This window comes from Trachemys scripta, chromosome 15 (assembly GCF_013100865.1).
Source record: "Trachemys scripta elegans isolate TJP31775 chromosome 15, CAS_Tse_1.0, whole genome shotgun sequence".
NCBI lineage: Eukaryota > Metazoa > Chordata > Testudines > Emydidae > Trachemys > Trachemys scripta.
In genome coordinates, this window is record NC_048312.1 from 16,067,939 (window position 1) to 16,084,210 (window position 16,272).

Here is a 16,272-nt window from a genome sequence, read left to right on the forward strand (position 1 = left end):
CACAACCCTGGGTTTAGCAGGCCAATGCTCAAACCACTGAGCTATCCCTCCCCCCAATAAATTAATTAATAAAACGGACTCCAGCTTGGAAAAGCTGACTAAGGAGGGATATGATAATCTCGACCGGTGTGGAGAAAGTAAATAAGGAAGTGTTATTTACTTCTCTTAAACACAATAACTGGGGGGGGGGGTCACCAAATAAAATCATTAGGCAGCAGGTTTAAAATCAAACAAACGGAAGTATTTCTTTACACAATGCACAGTCAACCTGTGGAACTCTTTGCCAAAGGATGTTGTGAAGGTCAAGATTATAACAGGGTTCAAAAAAGAATTGGATAAATTCATGGAGGATAGGTCCATCAACGGCTATTAGGCAGGATGGGCAGGGATGCAAAACCATGCTCTGAAATGTCCATAGCCTCTGTTGCCCGAACCTGGGAATGAGTGATGGGGGATGAATCACTTGATGATTACCTATTCTGTTCATTTCCCTCTGAAGCACCTGGCGCTGGCCATGGTCAGAAGACAGGATACAGGGCTAGATGGACCACTGTCTGACCAGTATGGCTGTTCTTATTGGATCAATTTCTGTTGGATCAAGGCTTGTCTCTCTCACCAACAGAAGTTGGTCCAATAAAATACAGTACTTCACTCAAACTAAAACAGATAATATAAGAAAGTTTCTATCTAATAACTTTCAGTACAATTACATAATTCTATTTAGGCTCCCATACTTCACCCATCCCCAGGGCACCCTAGCTGTTATAAGAAACACTAGGTAGAGCTATGCTTTCTCCACCTCTCCCCCTTCTCCAAAACAAGACTCCTTTTGATGAAAGCTCAGATTTTAAAAAGGAAAAAGATAGTTTAGGCTGAAAAGTCAAGGTTTTGTTAAATTACAAATATATTTATATTTACAAAACTTAATAGGAAAGCTTTCAGATAATTCAGTGAATGTTTTGATTTAAATTAGTGGTGTTAAGGCAAACTCAGGTTCTGCACACTCCCATTGTAATCTGTGGGAGTTGTGCTGTATATGGGCAGCACATGTCTAGTTCTGGGAATGAGACTCCCAAGCCATAATTTAAATTATAATTGACCCTCTAAACTGAACAAATACCCACGATTTAGATATACCTCTGCAGTATTATAAAAAACAATTTTGCAGTGTTGTGGTAGAACAAGGGAACCAGAAAGTAAGACTGACTAGTCCATTTTAATTGCCCAAACTGTAGTGTAGTGAAAAAATAAATTATATTTGAAATAAGGTGTTAAGAACACAGATAAAACTATTTGAAAAACAAAACTTCCCTATTTGACTATATCTAAGAGGTCTGAAAAATGCCCCAAAGCATAATTCCAAGACTGTTTTGACCAATTACAAACAAGTACATAAACTGATACCCAATATTTTTAAATAACTCAAACATTAAAATAATTATTAGCAGCTCAGACCCCTACCCTTATGCTTCCTGTTCCCAAGAAATAAGGTCTGGACCAGGTAACAACTCTGGATTCTCTGTGCAGATATACAGGAATGCCTGAGTTATGGAATGTCATGATCCATCCATCAGGCAATGGTTCCGTAGGAGGACGGCCACGACCTTTATGAGAGGGGAAAAAACTCATGTAGATGGTTCACCATTTTTTAATGTAATCTGATTTTATTAAAAATTAATTTCTGATTCTATATCCTGAGAACATTCTTCCACCTAAAAGCTCATTACAAAACTAAGAAATGCTACAGGTACTTTTATCCCCCACAGATATTACTTCTTAAGTATTTGTACAGTACCTAGTTCTTTACTGGAGTGCTATCACATATCACCCATCACCATGCTGTGCCCCTTCCAAGTTCCCACATATAGGTGGATAAAAGCAGGAGGTAATTTTAGCCATGACTGAGCCTCATTTAATTAGGCAAAAAACACTGTTTTTTTCTGTAGCTATCAAAGACTAATTAGGAATCACTTTTTCACCCTCAGTCAAGACACAACCCAAACATAATTTCATCCTACAAACTTTCATACATAGATCAGCTACCTTTTTATAAAGGTGACAACTCTAAATATTATTAGGGAAAGATTCTTATGCTCACATTTAAGGCAGTATGGTCTCATTTTTCCTACCTTGTAAACCACAGAACGGACTATGCCAACTGACGGGTAGGACAGTGTTTTGTTTTGTTTTTTTTAAAGGTTTTTTTTTTCTTTTTTATATATAATATGATGCATTTTTAAAAATACATTCCTCAAGATTAGACTGAATTTAAAGCTAATTTAGACTATTTTCAGTTGAATTCTTCTGTATTACTTCTGATTTAAGCACTTTGCGATGTTCACATAGGGAATGCTACATAAATGCAAGCAACTGACTTTCAATAGTTCTTCATACATGAAATATTCCCTGTAAAATAAGACAACTTCAACAACAAAATTTAAGTAACTGAAGCAGAACAACATTTCCACTTTTTGGCCATGCCATGATATTAAAGATGGAAGAAAAAGTAGAGTACATAGTTCATCTGCCTGCTAATGCAGAAGTGTTCCCTATATTTCTCCCATGGCACTCTGTACCTCAGAGTAGCACCCTTGAACCCAATATTCACCACTGTCATATAATTATATGTTTTGTATAAAAGTATGCTTTGTGAGGTATCACTTTAAAAGTCTTGATCTGCTGAACATTAATATCCTGTTGGATTGTATGTGAAGTTATGAAGTTTTGTTATGTGTGTGTTACTGAAATATGTTATGAGGTTGGGAACACCCACAACCAGCCTTTCAGGTACAACAGTGGAGTAGCCAGACATGCTGATGGCCCATTACAGGGAATCCGCACTCCAAACGACCATCCCAGAAGACTTCTCAGAGAGCACGTAGACAATGGAGGCTGCTTGACCAATGGGGGCGGACCCCCATGTCACAAGCATAGATCTTTCCAGCAAGCTGGAAGAAAAACTATAAAAGAAGGGGAAATTATGTCATAACTTGGCCTCTTTCCCTCCACAACTCAACTTAACACCTGGAAACACTTCTGGAGAACAAAGACTTTGAAGTGGGGAGTGTGGTCCCGGGCTGGAAGGCAGTTCCAGCCTGTGTATTGAAGATCTGTGACCTGTTTCTATCATCAGGGTGAGACACTACTTGATTCAAATCCTGTTTAGTTTATAGAAATCACATTGTGAATTTACTTTTATTTCTTAGGTAACCAACTTTGATCTCTATGCTTAGTACTTGTAATCACTTAAAAATCTATCTGTTTTACATTTTACCTAAAACACTGTATTTTGGTTGAAGTGCTTGGGAAATCTCAGCTGAGTGTACAAAGGCTTGGGTGTGTCCGCCCCATATTAAGAATGGGGCAGGGACTGGGTAATGAACTTCCAATGGTCAGGCTTCTGACCAGGGCAAGACAGTACAGTTCCGGGGTGCAAGGCTGGGTAGCTGGCAGGAACTGGCTAGATCCTCTCTATTGTTGGTTCATGAGTGGTTGTGAGAAGCACTCATGTAACTCAGTTGGTGCTGTCCCTGCCTGTGGATGTCTGTGTAAGTGCAGTACCTGTCAGAGGTTTGTAGTTTGCCAACAGCATCACAGTGAGAGGGGGAGCCCAGGAGGGTGGTATAGAGAGCTCAGCAGTCCCACAGTCCAGGTTGCACCCCGGGAACCCCATCACATCTCCATAAATCCATATAATAAATTTACACATTATGGAGAAGGACTGAACACAAAAATTCTCAAACATTACATTCTGAAATCTAGATGTTTCATGGTCATAGCCTATGAAGCGAGGCCTTGAACAGTAAGAAACATACCAGTCTGTCTTTAAGTTCCAATATTGAATTACCCATAATTCTACATACATGCACGATAGAAAAATTAGAGGTTTAATGAAAAGTAACTTACTTTTAAGTACAGTTTTTATTTTGGTCATCATCGGCTGCACGCTTGTCTCTCCATCAGATGGATGGTCACTCTCACCTCCATATTTCTCATCTATTCTCCTCTTTTTGGGAGCTCGAAGGCCCTCTTCCAGCAGAGCATCCACATCATTATCAAAATCATCCTGAAAAAGACATGGTCAAATACCATCCTTCTATAGCTACTACTGTCCCTTGCTCTGTCAAGAAAAGGCACAAATTATTTAAACATAGTTTGCCTATAGATCTGGATGAAAGATTCCCAATGCCATGGTAAGGAGACTGAAAAACAAGGAGGTAAATTTTCATAAATGGTCACTGGATCAGCAACTGATATTTCATGACAACCTGAAAAGAACCAAATGAAAACTACTTATCCAGGCAGCCCTTAAAGAGTCTGTTAAAAGGCAACATATCAAAATTCAGAGCTAAATTCAGCACCATCTAAAGTCTTTTGGTATATCATTCAAAAATTTTAATCACCAAAATTCTTACCATGATAAATTAAATTATCCTTTAATTTATTCAATTAATTAAAGTTGTGCATAATGGATAGAATTTCTTCTGTCGAAGAATTTTGCATTTTTGTCTTCAAGACTACAAGCTCTTAGATGCTGTCTTTCTTACACATCTTCGCACAAGTTTTTCTAATCACTTGGTAAAAATATTTACATACCTCATAAGAGTAATTCAAGGTTTCTTCATCCGCTTTATCTCTTTGAACGATTGCTTTAGATGTGAACCCTCCTCCTTCATCAATTTCCATCAAATTGTCAGTAAAATCTTCTAACTCATCCAGAACTGCATATTCCACTCTCTTTTCCTGATCAATATCATTTTCATCATCCTTCTTGTCATCATTTTCACCCCCTACACCTACAGCTTTACCATTACTACCACCAAAAGGACAAACATACAAATCCCCATTGACATTATTAATACTAAAATCTGTATCTGGCTTATAATCTTGCTCAGCTCCAGTGTACAGAACTTTTCTGTCTTTGCTTTTGCAGCTTTCTGTAAAGCTAACACTAATTTTTACATCTTTAAGTAACTTAAGATCAGGGGTGAACTTTCGAACTGAAGGTGCATGACGAGCAGTTCTTGGGCTTTGGTCACTATTGTTAGGGTCTATTATAAGACGAGTTTTGTAGCAAGTAGATCCCTTTGTCAGAAGCTGTGTTCTGCAGACAGTGTGCGCGTCCCCAGCTGGGGTATCTGACTGTCCATCACCACCAGAGCCAACGTCCATTACCTCTGCGTCACTGGACGTTTGCAGGGGAGGTGGTGGAGGCTGTTCATTAGGCGGCAGAGGTGGGGGACAAGTCTGGTTCTCCACATTCATTTCTCTTGCAGGTTCTTTGGGGAGGGGAGGTGCATTTTCAGTTTTCTCCATATTTAAACTGTAAAACTACTGTTTTAAAAAACAAGGCTTTAAATAAACGTATATAATCTATATTCCTAACATGCACAAGTCCATCAAGGTAGGTTTATCATGTTCTATTCAATATGCAACACTGATGATTCAGTTAAGCTGACTACATTGTTCTTTTCATTAATGTAGACAGCTTTCAGAATCACTGTCTCAATTATTGGAAATCACAATGCATTCAGCTTAAATAGCTGAAGACTAAGTAGAATGCATCTTCATTGGACAAGAAGGTCTCCTTTTCTTCTTTCAACCTACAAAAAGAAAAAGATGTGTCACAGAAGAGCTTGAAAGCCAACTGTCCCATTCATCAGAGATAAAAATGGAATTCTTTCCCAAACTCTTACTTAAAAAGGATATTTGAACATCTATTTTATCTTCCAACTGATTGTAATGCTCTTTTTATCAGAATTAAGAGTTCATATTGCTTCTTTGTTTGTGCACCAGAATCACATTACGCCAGCACAGTTCTAGGAAAACCAATTGGTATCTACTGCTGCATGACCAGCAGGTGCAAAGCATTGGTTTTTAAATGGGTCAGATAAAAACAGTTGGTGTTGGTATTAAGTATCTTAGTAACAGAAAGCTACTTATCTATATAATCGAAAGACAACTAGTTTGCAATGTTAAATCAGGCCAAATTTTAAGTCTTCACCATTTACCTTCACTAAAAGGTACAGTAGATTATTTTCTTCAATGTTCAATTAACTATTTGCAATATTTTGAAGAATAGATTTAACAATCAGAAATTACTCTCCGGATACTATAACACAGAAAATTTGATCACCTACTAAAAAGTCTGAATAGAGCTTTTCTAAGTAGGGATGTTAGCAGCTGTGTGGTCTTATATCCAGGACTATTACAGGTCACTAGAATGCCTTATTCAAGACAGATATTTAGAACCTAAATCCAGAGTGCTAACACTGAAGTCTTAATCATTACTATTAATTTTGAACAGCATCTACTAGCCAAAGTATTTTAGGTACTTTAGACTGGCACACATATTCAATTAGTCTATGTAATTTTACAATGTTATATCAAATAGGCTCTTAATACCATCTTACTTGCTTTTTATATAATGGGGAGAGAGGGGAGGAGGTTAATTGTTGTCTGTGCAGGGCCTTGAGTACCTGGGGAAGGAAATAGGCCACTTTTATGGTTCTTTCTTACCTGCTAATTTGGTTTCTCCAATCCCTTTGTGCCACCCCATACAGTGGGTGTAAGTCCTCCTACCAGCAGGAAATAAAGTGATGTTACGCCCCCTACGAAAGTCAGCTGGCTGAGTCTGCGCTGTTCAAAAACTTGCCAGGCAGTTGAGAAATTGTACTCAAACATTTCAGAAGTCTTAGTCAGTAGTACCACCACACAACATATGAAGAAACAAGGGCAAGATGTCTGGGTTACCATACGGGGACTTAGAGAAACCAATTATAATTCTCTAATGTAGCTCTATGCTAGCCCAGGCTAAGTGAATTTCAACAACAGTATCCAAGCTACAAAACAGACAGGACAGGTAATTAAAGCATTCAAAACGTAATGGATTACAACATGCCAGGCCTACCCACATAAAGACAGATGAAAGATAAAAACAAGAAAGAACTGAAGCTTGGCTAGGCCACAAAAAAGGCAATTTTGAGTTCAAAGCAACTGTGAAATGTGTAGCACCAGGCTGAAGTCCCAATGGACTAAAGAAGAACAAAGCATGATTTGAATGTTAAAATTAACTGTTATAATCTAATTAGGAAGTATCAAATCATGGGTAAAGGAAAAGAGGAGTGACACTCAGTCAAAAATTACATTACCCGTTTCCAAGTCATTAACAACTCACAAGAAAACAATGTTGAATGCTTACAGATCAATGCCTTAACACTTAATCACATAACAGGTTATTAGATGGGGTCGGCTACTGACTGCCAAATCAAAGTAGGCAACAAGATGAGCACCTATCTAGAACGTTTAAGAAAAAAAATTGTGTGATCATCAGGGACTTCAATCTGAGTGACATATGCTGAAGGTCTCACGCTCTCAGTACTAAAACATCCTCCGAACTTTTCAGTATTATAGATGACAACTTCCTAACTCAAAAAGCATTGTATCCAACACAGGGGAATTTGATAAAAGACCTCATCTTCACAAAAAGGAACTGAGCACAAAGCTAAAAATTAGTAGTAAGCTAAGGTACAAATGTGATCGCAATTTGATCACATTTATTATAGGAGGCCAATTTCACAAAGCTGAAAGTTATGAGCCAAATCAGTTGGAAGAAAGAATTTAAAGAAAAAAAAAAGTTCAATTGGAAACTGTTTAAGAACATTTTATTAGATGCCCAAGTAGCCATAATCCCACAAGTGAGACAGAAGGCTGTGTGTGTGCGCGCGCCTGTGTGTACAAATAGAAGAAAGGGGAAGCTGAGAGTAATTAATATAAATCAGAAGACGGAATTGCAGAAAATTGTTCACTGAAACCAAAGGACATAAGCAGAAATCTATGGACAGCAGAGTTAAAGGGTAGGCTTTTTTTTGTTTAATTGTATTAGAAACAAAAAGGAATACTTAAGGGGGACTACCATGGGAAGCAGTGACTCTGAAAAAGACTTGGGGTCATGATGAATAATCACCTGAACATGAGTTCCCACTGAGATGTTGTGGCCAAAAACATTAATACAATCCCTTAGATGTATAAACAAGGAAATATTGAGTAGGAGGGGGAAGGTATTTGGCATTCGTGTGACCACTACTGGAATACTGTGTCTGGTTCTAGAATCCACAGTTTAAGAAGAATGTTGATGAACTGGAGAATATTCAGAGAAGGGTCACGAGAACAATTTAAGGATTGGAAAACATGCCTTATAGTTAAGACTATGATTTAGTCACAGGTATTTTTAAATAAAAGTCGTGGACCGGTCACGTGCAATAAACAAAAATTCACGGCCTGTGACCTGTCCATGACTTTAACTAAAAATACCCATGACTAAATCTGGGGGTTGCTTGGGGGCGGGGTGCACAGCGGCTGCTCCGGCCGCCCCCAGGACCACTGCTCAAGCACTCCCTAGGGCCAGCTGCCTGGGGCCGCCAGAGCAGCAGCCGGTGAGGTTGGCCATGAGGCACCCGAGCAGCTGGCCTCAGGGGTGGCTGCTCTGGCGGCCCTGGGGTCAAGCACACCAGCCACTGCAGCTGCAAAAGTCATGGAGGTCTCAGAAAGTCACGGAATCTGTGATTTCCACAACCTCTGTGACAGAATCAGCCTTATTAATAAGTACCTACATGGGGAACAAAACATTGATAATGGGCTCTTCGGTCTAGCAGAGGAAGGTATAGCAAGGATCCAATGGCCAGTATTTGAAGCGAGACAAATTCAGACTGGGAACAAGATGCAATTTTTTTTTTTTTTTTTAAATAGTGAGGGTAGTTAACCATTGGAACAATTTACCAGAGATTGTGATGGATTCTTCATCACTGGCAATTTTTAAATCACAATTGGATGCTTTATGCAAGACATGCTCTAATTCAAATAGGAATTAATCCTGTTTTAAACAGGAGGCCAGACTACATGATCACAGTGCTCCCTTATGCCCCCCCCCTTTTTTTAAATATAAAATCTATGAATCTATGAAAGCCTCAATTTAATTGCTCTAAAATAATCCCATTATTCTGGATGGGAAGCCATTAGAAATTAGTTCTATTTTGTTTCTGTACGACCTGAATAGCTGATACTTGGACCCTCAGGGTGCTGATGCTAAGTGTTTATCCATCCCATCCTAAAAAGGCAAGAGGACTGTTATATTAATGTTTTAAGTGATCTGATTTGCTATTTTTCACCAGGCTCTGAAACACCCTAGACTATGTGGAACAGTTCTACACTTTTATACCTCTGTGGAATGCAACCATTACAAAAACCCATTTTCATCACATACACCCACATAATGGCCAGACTGAATGACTTAGATTCCTAGGTTCTCCATGGTAAAATAAGCTTTTCATCAGAAAGTTTTGGCTGAAGGGAAGATAAAAGCAATAATCTCAGCATAAATTCACTAACTTTGGGAACCAATGCCTCCTAAATGGTCCAGGTTCTCCAGAGGGATTCTTGAGAAGGATGCTGGCTGTAAGGAGTAGAAATTATGTAGACAAATTCAAAATCCCAAGGATGAAAGAAGTACCCACTCCAAGACCTAATAGGTTCCTGACCTTGAAGAACAGTTTACCTTCCTGTCTGATCGGGAAGCTCTCAAATCCAACTAGAAAGATCATCTTTTGTGGCATATCACAAAAATACTACTCACTGCATTTTCCCTTTCCCCAGGCTGTGTCCAGCTACAGCTCAAGAAGTTTATTCTTGGCCCAAGTTTTACAGCAATGGGAATAACAGAGGACAGGAACTTCCTTTTTACCTGCCAAGATTTGGCAGCTTTTGTGCCCTGTCTGGATGTTATTGCCTATACAATTATTGTTGCTTAGTCCTTCCTTCACAAAGTTGAAGTGATGAACTGGGAATCAAGTTGTCTGCTACTTGGTAACTGCACTTCAGCTGGAATGGGGTTAAGAAGGTCCAAGGCGACTTTAAGCCAACTTTGTGCTTCTTGCATTTTTTGTCCTGCGCCTGGCTGCTGGCATCAGAGCTACCCCAAGTCTGATCTAACTTATCCTCTGCTTCTCATGGCTCCCCATGAGCCACGGGAAGCTAAGACTAGGCAGAGCACAGAAGCACTCCCACCCACATCCTCACCCCCACCTCTAACTGCAGGAGTGGAGAGAGAAGACTTATAAAGAGGCAATGGGGAGACCCCCCTTATGCAGAGAGTATTCTGAAGGGACTCTTTTTACCCCCTTTATGCCACCTGTTTTCTAAGGGGTGGATTTGGAGGGCCCTCTGCTAAAAACAGAGCCAAATGGAGCCTGGATCAAGATAGCCAACATGCTAAGCACACTAGATCCAGTAATGCCATTATGGAACTCAGAACCTCAAGACATGCCCTCAGCTGTTACAAAGGCCAAATGGATCAAGAAACACACCTTGATTGCAGCTTCGCTATTAAAATATTCCAAACAGAACAATTTACCTATCAAGGTATTAAATTACTGGCCTCAAGAAACATTAATTCCTATGGTAGAGAAAGGTTCTCATTTATCATCCAGACATTGGATTCTCTGAAGATTCATACTGACTGCTAAGCCATATGACCAACATGACCATACTAAAAAATTGTCTATGTAAATCTGACTAACACCATCCTTTTGAAAAGCTGTAGTAAGAACTACGAGTACCTTTGAGAAGTTGTGGAGTGCTACTGTCAAGTAGAAATTAAGCATCCTGAACATTCAGAACAAAAAATTGAAGGAACTTCTGATAAACTGGAGGGAATATAGACATGTAGGTCTGTTTCTTATTGATCTACAGGACACCTAACTCCACCAAATAGACCATCTGAATTATGGAATGCTAGACCTCCATCTGGAAGGAAAGGAGTTTACTTTCTCCACATTCTAATGGGACAGTATATAGGATGCTGTCAGGGATTATAAAGAATAGCAAAACCAGCACTGACTCACAAGACAACAGACGACCCATCCTGATTTTTGCTGCCTTTTAGAGCATATTCTTTGAAGGAGACAGATTCTTGCTACAAGATAAATTTGATAGAGTAGCCACGAGACATGAAAAATATCTATTACCCAGCAACGTGAACAGGTCCAGTCAAAGGTAAAGCCCTAAAAGTCTTTAGGAAATCAAGTTCCTTGTTAGAAACTGTACATTCCCTGCCCAAGATGTCCAGAAAGGATGAGTGGTTCAGAAGAAACCTGAGCCCTTTCTATGGCTAACTATAACCAGGGTTTCTCCTCCTCATCCTCTGGCTCCAGAAAGCCATGTTTTAGAGTAGAGTGCAGGCCACTTGTATAATCAATGCAGCTTAGAAGTCCACCCCAAAAAAACCCAACCCAAATTCTACAGAATATTCCCCCAAAAGGAATCTCTCACTCAGGATCATCTATCTTCATGTCATCAGAATCTACCATGTCCTCATGACAACACTGCCCTCAGAGAGAAGTTTTTTTCTGTTTACAAAACAAAGAAGATTCAGTTTTGAAGGAAAAAGGCTGAATTAACCATTGTCACAAAATCAGAACTGAGCTTCTAAAGGAGAAGGCTCCATAAATCACCACCATACAGAATAGTTCACCTTCCTCCATGTCACCAGTCTTGGCACAGAGAAACACGTCCTGAAGGTAGGGAATGGTCTCCAGAGATTATCAAGATGCCCAAGTAAAAAAGCCAAACAGGGATACAGCCATGATTTTCTCCACATATAGGAAAGAAAACATACATATGCAAGCCAGATGGTAAGGCCGCACAGAAACACAAGGAGCACTGGTGTAATCAGTTAGTGATCACCATTTTGTCCAATATGGTCACATCCCGGTTATGACCCCTGGCACTCCCTTATTCACCACTGTCATATCACAGGATGTTTTGCACAAAGTATGCCTTGTGATATATCATTCTAAAAGTCTTGATCTGCTAGCCATTAATATCTCACTGGCTTATATGTGCTATCATTGTCTGTGAAGTTTGGCTACGTATGTGTTACTTAAACATGTTGTGAAGTTTAAAACACCCACAAGTAGCCTTTCAAGTACAACAGTAAAAAGGCCAAACAATGTTAATGGCTAATTGAGGAAATGCACACAAGCACAAGGATTACCCCAGGAGCTGTGTACAACAGAAACCTATCAGAGATGGCATTACACAATGGGAACGTTTGACCCAGGTCACAGCAAAGGAGCTTTCCAGCAAGTGGGAAGAAGATATAAAAGGGGAAAATGACATCATGATGGTACCTCACTCTCCCTAGAACAACACACCTGGAAACACCTGAGGAACAAAGACTGAACTGGGGAAAGTGATGGTCCCAAGCTAAAGGGATTTCTAGCCTGTGTATGAAAACCTGGGAAACCCAAGCTGCAAAGCAAAGGCTTTAAGAATCTGCCAGCCGGTTTATCACTCAGGGTGAGAATTTGCTAATTTATACCCTACCTATCTCGAGTAAATGCTGTGTTATCCGACCCTGTACCAACCAGAAAGCTCTATAAACCGGCATTTCTAATCTTCATAGAAAGTCCGGTTTATAGTCCAGTTGGCGCGGGTCCGCCAGACTCCCTACCTGGCTCCACGTGGATCCCAGGAAGCGGCAACATGTCCCTACTGCTCCTAGGCGGAGGAATGACCATGAGGGGTTTGGAGTGCAGGAGGGAGTGCGGGACTGGGGGTTGGGGCACAGGAGGGGGTGTGGAGCATGGGCTCTGGGAGGGAGTTTGGGTGCAGGAAGGGGCTCAGGGCAGGGGCTCTGCACAAGCAGCCACCTGTCCCTGTTGTTCTTAGGCGGAGACATGGCTAGTCGGCGCTGCCTGCTGCCTCCGCCCACAGGCGTCGCCCGTGCAGTTCCTACTGGCTGGGAATGGAGCCAGTGCTCAGGGTAGGGGCAATGCAGAGAGCCACTAGCCTTGCCTCCGCCTAGAACAGCAGCGACAGGTTGCCCCTTGTGGGGAGCCGCCCGAGGTGAGCGCCTCCCAGATCCGGCACCCCACACCCCCACTCCCCCGTGCGCCAAAATCCTGCCCCACGCCTCCTCCCACACCCAAACTCCCTCCCAGAGCCTGCACCCTCTCCTGCACCCAAACTCCCTCCCATTTAGTTAACCAGAATTTTTCACTTACTGGCACCCCCATTCCCACAATATGCTGCATTAAAAAAAAGCTTTTACTGTAGTACATTAAGCTCAGTTTGCAGTTTTGTTTATTCACCAAGTAATCTGCTTTGATCTGTTCGCTATCACTTATAATCTATCTTTTAGTAGTTAATAAACTTGTTTTATATGTTTTAATCCAAATCAATGTATGTTTGATTAAGTTGTCTAGGGAAAATCTCAGCTTGGTTACTACAAGTGTGCATGGTCCTCTTCACATTAAGGGAGAGGCGGACTGGGTATTAAACCCATATAAGAGCCAGATTTGGGCAGGGCAGGACGGTACTGCTCTGGGTCCTAACCTGAGATGCTGGTGGTTAGAGAGCCTGCAAGTAACTGCAGCTGGGTGTGGTCCCTACTGTGTGAATTCTGGTGAAAGTGCAAGCTTGGAGGGCTTTGCAGCTTGTCACAGCAGTACAGTGTGAGAGGGAGCCAGGCTGGTGGGTCAGAGGGCTCAATAATACCCCAGTTCCAGGTGGCAACGTGGTGGAAACCAGTTACACCCGTCCAGGAGTACCATAGTAGGTTATCTGGAAAAAGCAGCACTAAACTGTACCTTAAATAAGCCCCCCTCAATTAGTGAAATGGCTGCTCCATTTACAGTATGACCAACTTGTTAAAATGGTTTCAGTAGCTTTGCTCACAGAAGAGAAGTGGGGGGGGGGGACATTGTGGGACCATTTGTGGTTGTGCAAAGTACAGAGAAGAATAAGGAAGGCTTCCATTCACCCCACACTTAAGTATTGGTTTTCTAATAACAAAAAAGAGGGAACAAACAAATGGTAAGGCAGCTTTTTGCAAGGTAATTCTTGCCAAAAAAAAAAAAAAAAAAAAAAAAAAAACAACCACCACACACCATCACATTGGAGCCAAAGGACCACCTCCCCATATAGTGTTCATGTGAATATAAGGAAGTCATACTTTTTATGAAAATCCCTAACCTATCTAACTGTAACAGAAAGGGATAAAGTCAAAGAAAAAAAAAACCTAAAAAATAAGTTCTAAGTTCTTTGGCTGGCTAGATATCTCCCACCTGCTGGAGACAGAAATGGAATTGAAAAGGTTCAGCCAGCCAGCCCGCCCCTCTTTGGGGGTGGGAAATGACAGCACACAGCATTGCCAGCTTCCTGTCTCCATCTGATGGTAGGAGGACTTGTGCCCACTGCCTGGGTTGGCAAAAGGGGGTTATAGAGGAAACGTTAGATACATGCCATTATATTGGGGCAAGAGGATGGCTGAAGGAGCCATTATTGGGTTGGAAAGCGATCAGGTACAGAATCCTCATTTCCCAGTCAGGAAGGAGTGGCCAGGTGGGGGGGATCCCCATTAACTGGGGCCAAGAGAAACCTCATTATTGCTCACACAAACAGATCAGGGCAAGAATCTTCATTGTTTAAAGGAGAAGAGGATTGGGAGAAAGCTTCTCCATTCCCCTGACCACAGAAGAGACAGTCAGAAAAGAAGAAAAAGGGAATGTATCAAATGGAAATCCATCCCATTAAGCCACAGTTAGGGATAGCAGAGGTGCAGGGAAGAACCTTCATCACTCCAGTGGAAGCAGAAGAAAAGAGTGTACAAGAAAAATCCTTCCTGTTACCCCAAAGTGAAGGAAGGGAAGTGAAGGTGAGGGGGGTCGGAAAGCAGGAGGATGTGCAGGCTTCCCCTCATTACCCCAATGTGAAGGGAATCAGAAAAATGGGGAGGGGGCGGGGAAAGAGTGGGCGGAGTTCTCCTTACATTGTTGAGACCGAGCCTGTGAATTATGCCAAAGGATATGAAGAGGACTGCCCCTCTCCCCCATCACCTTGAGTGTGAGCGAGCGAGATTCCTCCCATTACACAGAGGAGGGGGACGTGCAAGGGCAAATATTCCCCCATCCCCATTTTCCCAGGGAGTGTGCGCGCGCGGTGACGGGGGAGGGGGCAGGAGGAGTGCATGGGGGGACTCTTTCCCATAACCCCCCGCGAGCCGGGCAATGGGATGTGCGGGGAGGCATTCTCCATATTACGGGGGGCGGGGAGGGGGGCGAGCGGGAGTGGAGTAGAGAGAATCCCCCTCCCCCCCCGGGGATGTTTGTCGCCATTATCCTGGGGGCGATCGGGCGCCTCCTCACTGCCCGCGCCAAGGGCAGGGGGGAGGGGGCTCAAAGGGAGGTGCAGGTAGGACGGGGCCTCCACACGGCCATGGTGGATCTGGGGAGCAGGTAGAATAGTCCCCGTCCCTCGCTGTACGGGGGAGGAGGAGGCAGAGGACTGTCGCTCGGGGCGTTGGGAGGAGAGGGAAATCCTCCCCATCGCCCCGGCCGGGACAGCACCAAGCAAGCGGCTGGGCCGCAGGCCCCACTCCTGCCCACCTTCTTCGACGCGGGAGTCTGTGGGCTCAGCACCCACCTGGGCCATTCCGGGTGTCCCCGCCGCTCCGCTTTCCCGGGCCGGGGGAGTGGAGGGAGTGCCTCGGCTGCCGCCTCCTCACAGGAGCCGCCTCCCCCGCCCAGCCGCCACCATCTTGAAACGCCTGCTTCGAGGGGGCTCCTGCTCCCGCGGGCGGGACTATGCGGGCTCTGAACCAATCATACTGGCATTTCCATCTGCCAGTCACTTCAAGCCTCGCGCTCTATTGGCTGTTTCTCGACCATGTCAGTTCGCTCAGCGAATAGGTATATACCTAGGAGACGGCCTCCGAAGAAGTGGCCAATGGGAGAAGGGTGGAGGCGGGAGTTAAGAAGGTGGGGGGGGGAGAGAGAGAGGAAAGGGGCCGTTTCAGGATCCAAGAATGGGCAGGGTCCGAAGCCAAGAGGCGGTGGGCCCCTCCTTAAGGCTAGGGGAGAGTAGTGTCGGAGGCCCTGGGGGGCCCGTCAGGAGATGGGGGTTGTTTGGCTCGTGTGTTGCCAAGGTAACCATCACCATGGTATCCAAGCACCATCAAGGCCCCAGAGTCCGTTTCAGGGGAATCCCAATTACCTCGCCCACTAGGGCAACAAGAAATAGGGCAGGCTACTTGAGAGTTCAGCTACTAGGGAGTCTGCTGACAGTGAGGGAGGCAAGCCATTCACCACAAAGGGTGGCGTCTCTGGATTCTGCTCTACTAGGTGCCCAAAGCCAGCTATGTCCAAGGCCCATGAATTACTAGACAGTGAATTCTTAAATGGTCACCTCAGAGGCCTGAAACCCACAGTCACCCAA

General features: G+C 43.0%; 1 protein-coding gene across 2 annotated transcripts in view; it reads right to left on the reverse strand.

The window, feature by feature from the left end:
* Nucleotides 1–15,613, reverse strand: part of DGCR8 (DGCR8 microprocessor complex subunit) — a 42,844-nt gene extending 27,231 nt beyond the window's left edge. Inside the window, exons 1-4 of one of the 2 annotated variants that reach the window (XM_034790610.1) lie at nucleotides 15,481–15,613; nucleotides 4,597–5,603; nucleotides 3,907–4,066; nucleotides 1,462–1,604 (exon numbers count right to left, since the gene is read on the reverse strand). In XM_034790610.1, coding sequence (XP_034646501.1) covers nucleotides 1,462–1,604; nucleotides 3,907–4,066; nucleotides 4,597–5,316 — 1,023 coding nt within the window. In that variant the 5' untranslated portion in view covers nucleotides 5,317–5,603; nucleotides 15,481–15,613. Of the gene's footprint in view, nucleotides 1–1,461; nucleotides 1,605–3,906; nucleotides 4,067–4,596; nucleotides 5,604–15,443 lie in introns of both variants that reach the window. The other variant, XM_034790609.1, reaches the window with a different exon arrangement.
* Between the last annotated feature and the right edge of the window lie 659 nt (nucleotides 15,614–16,272).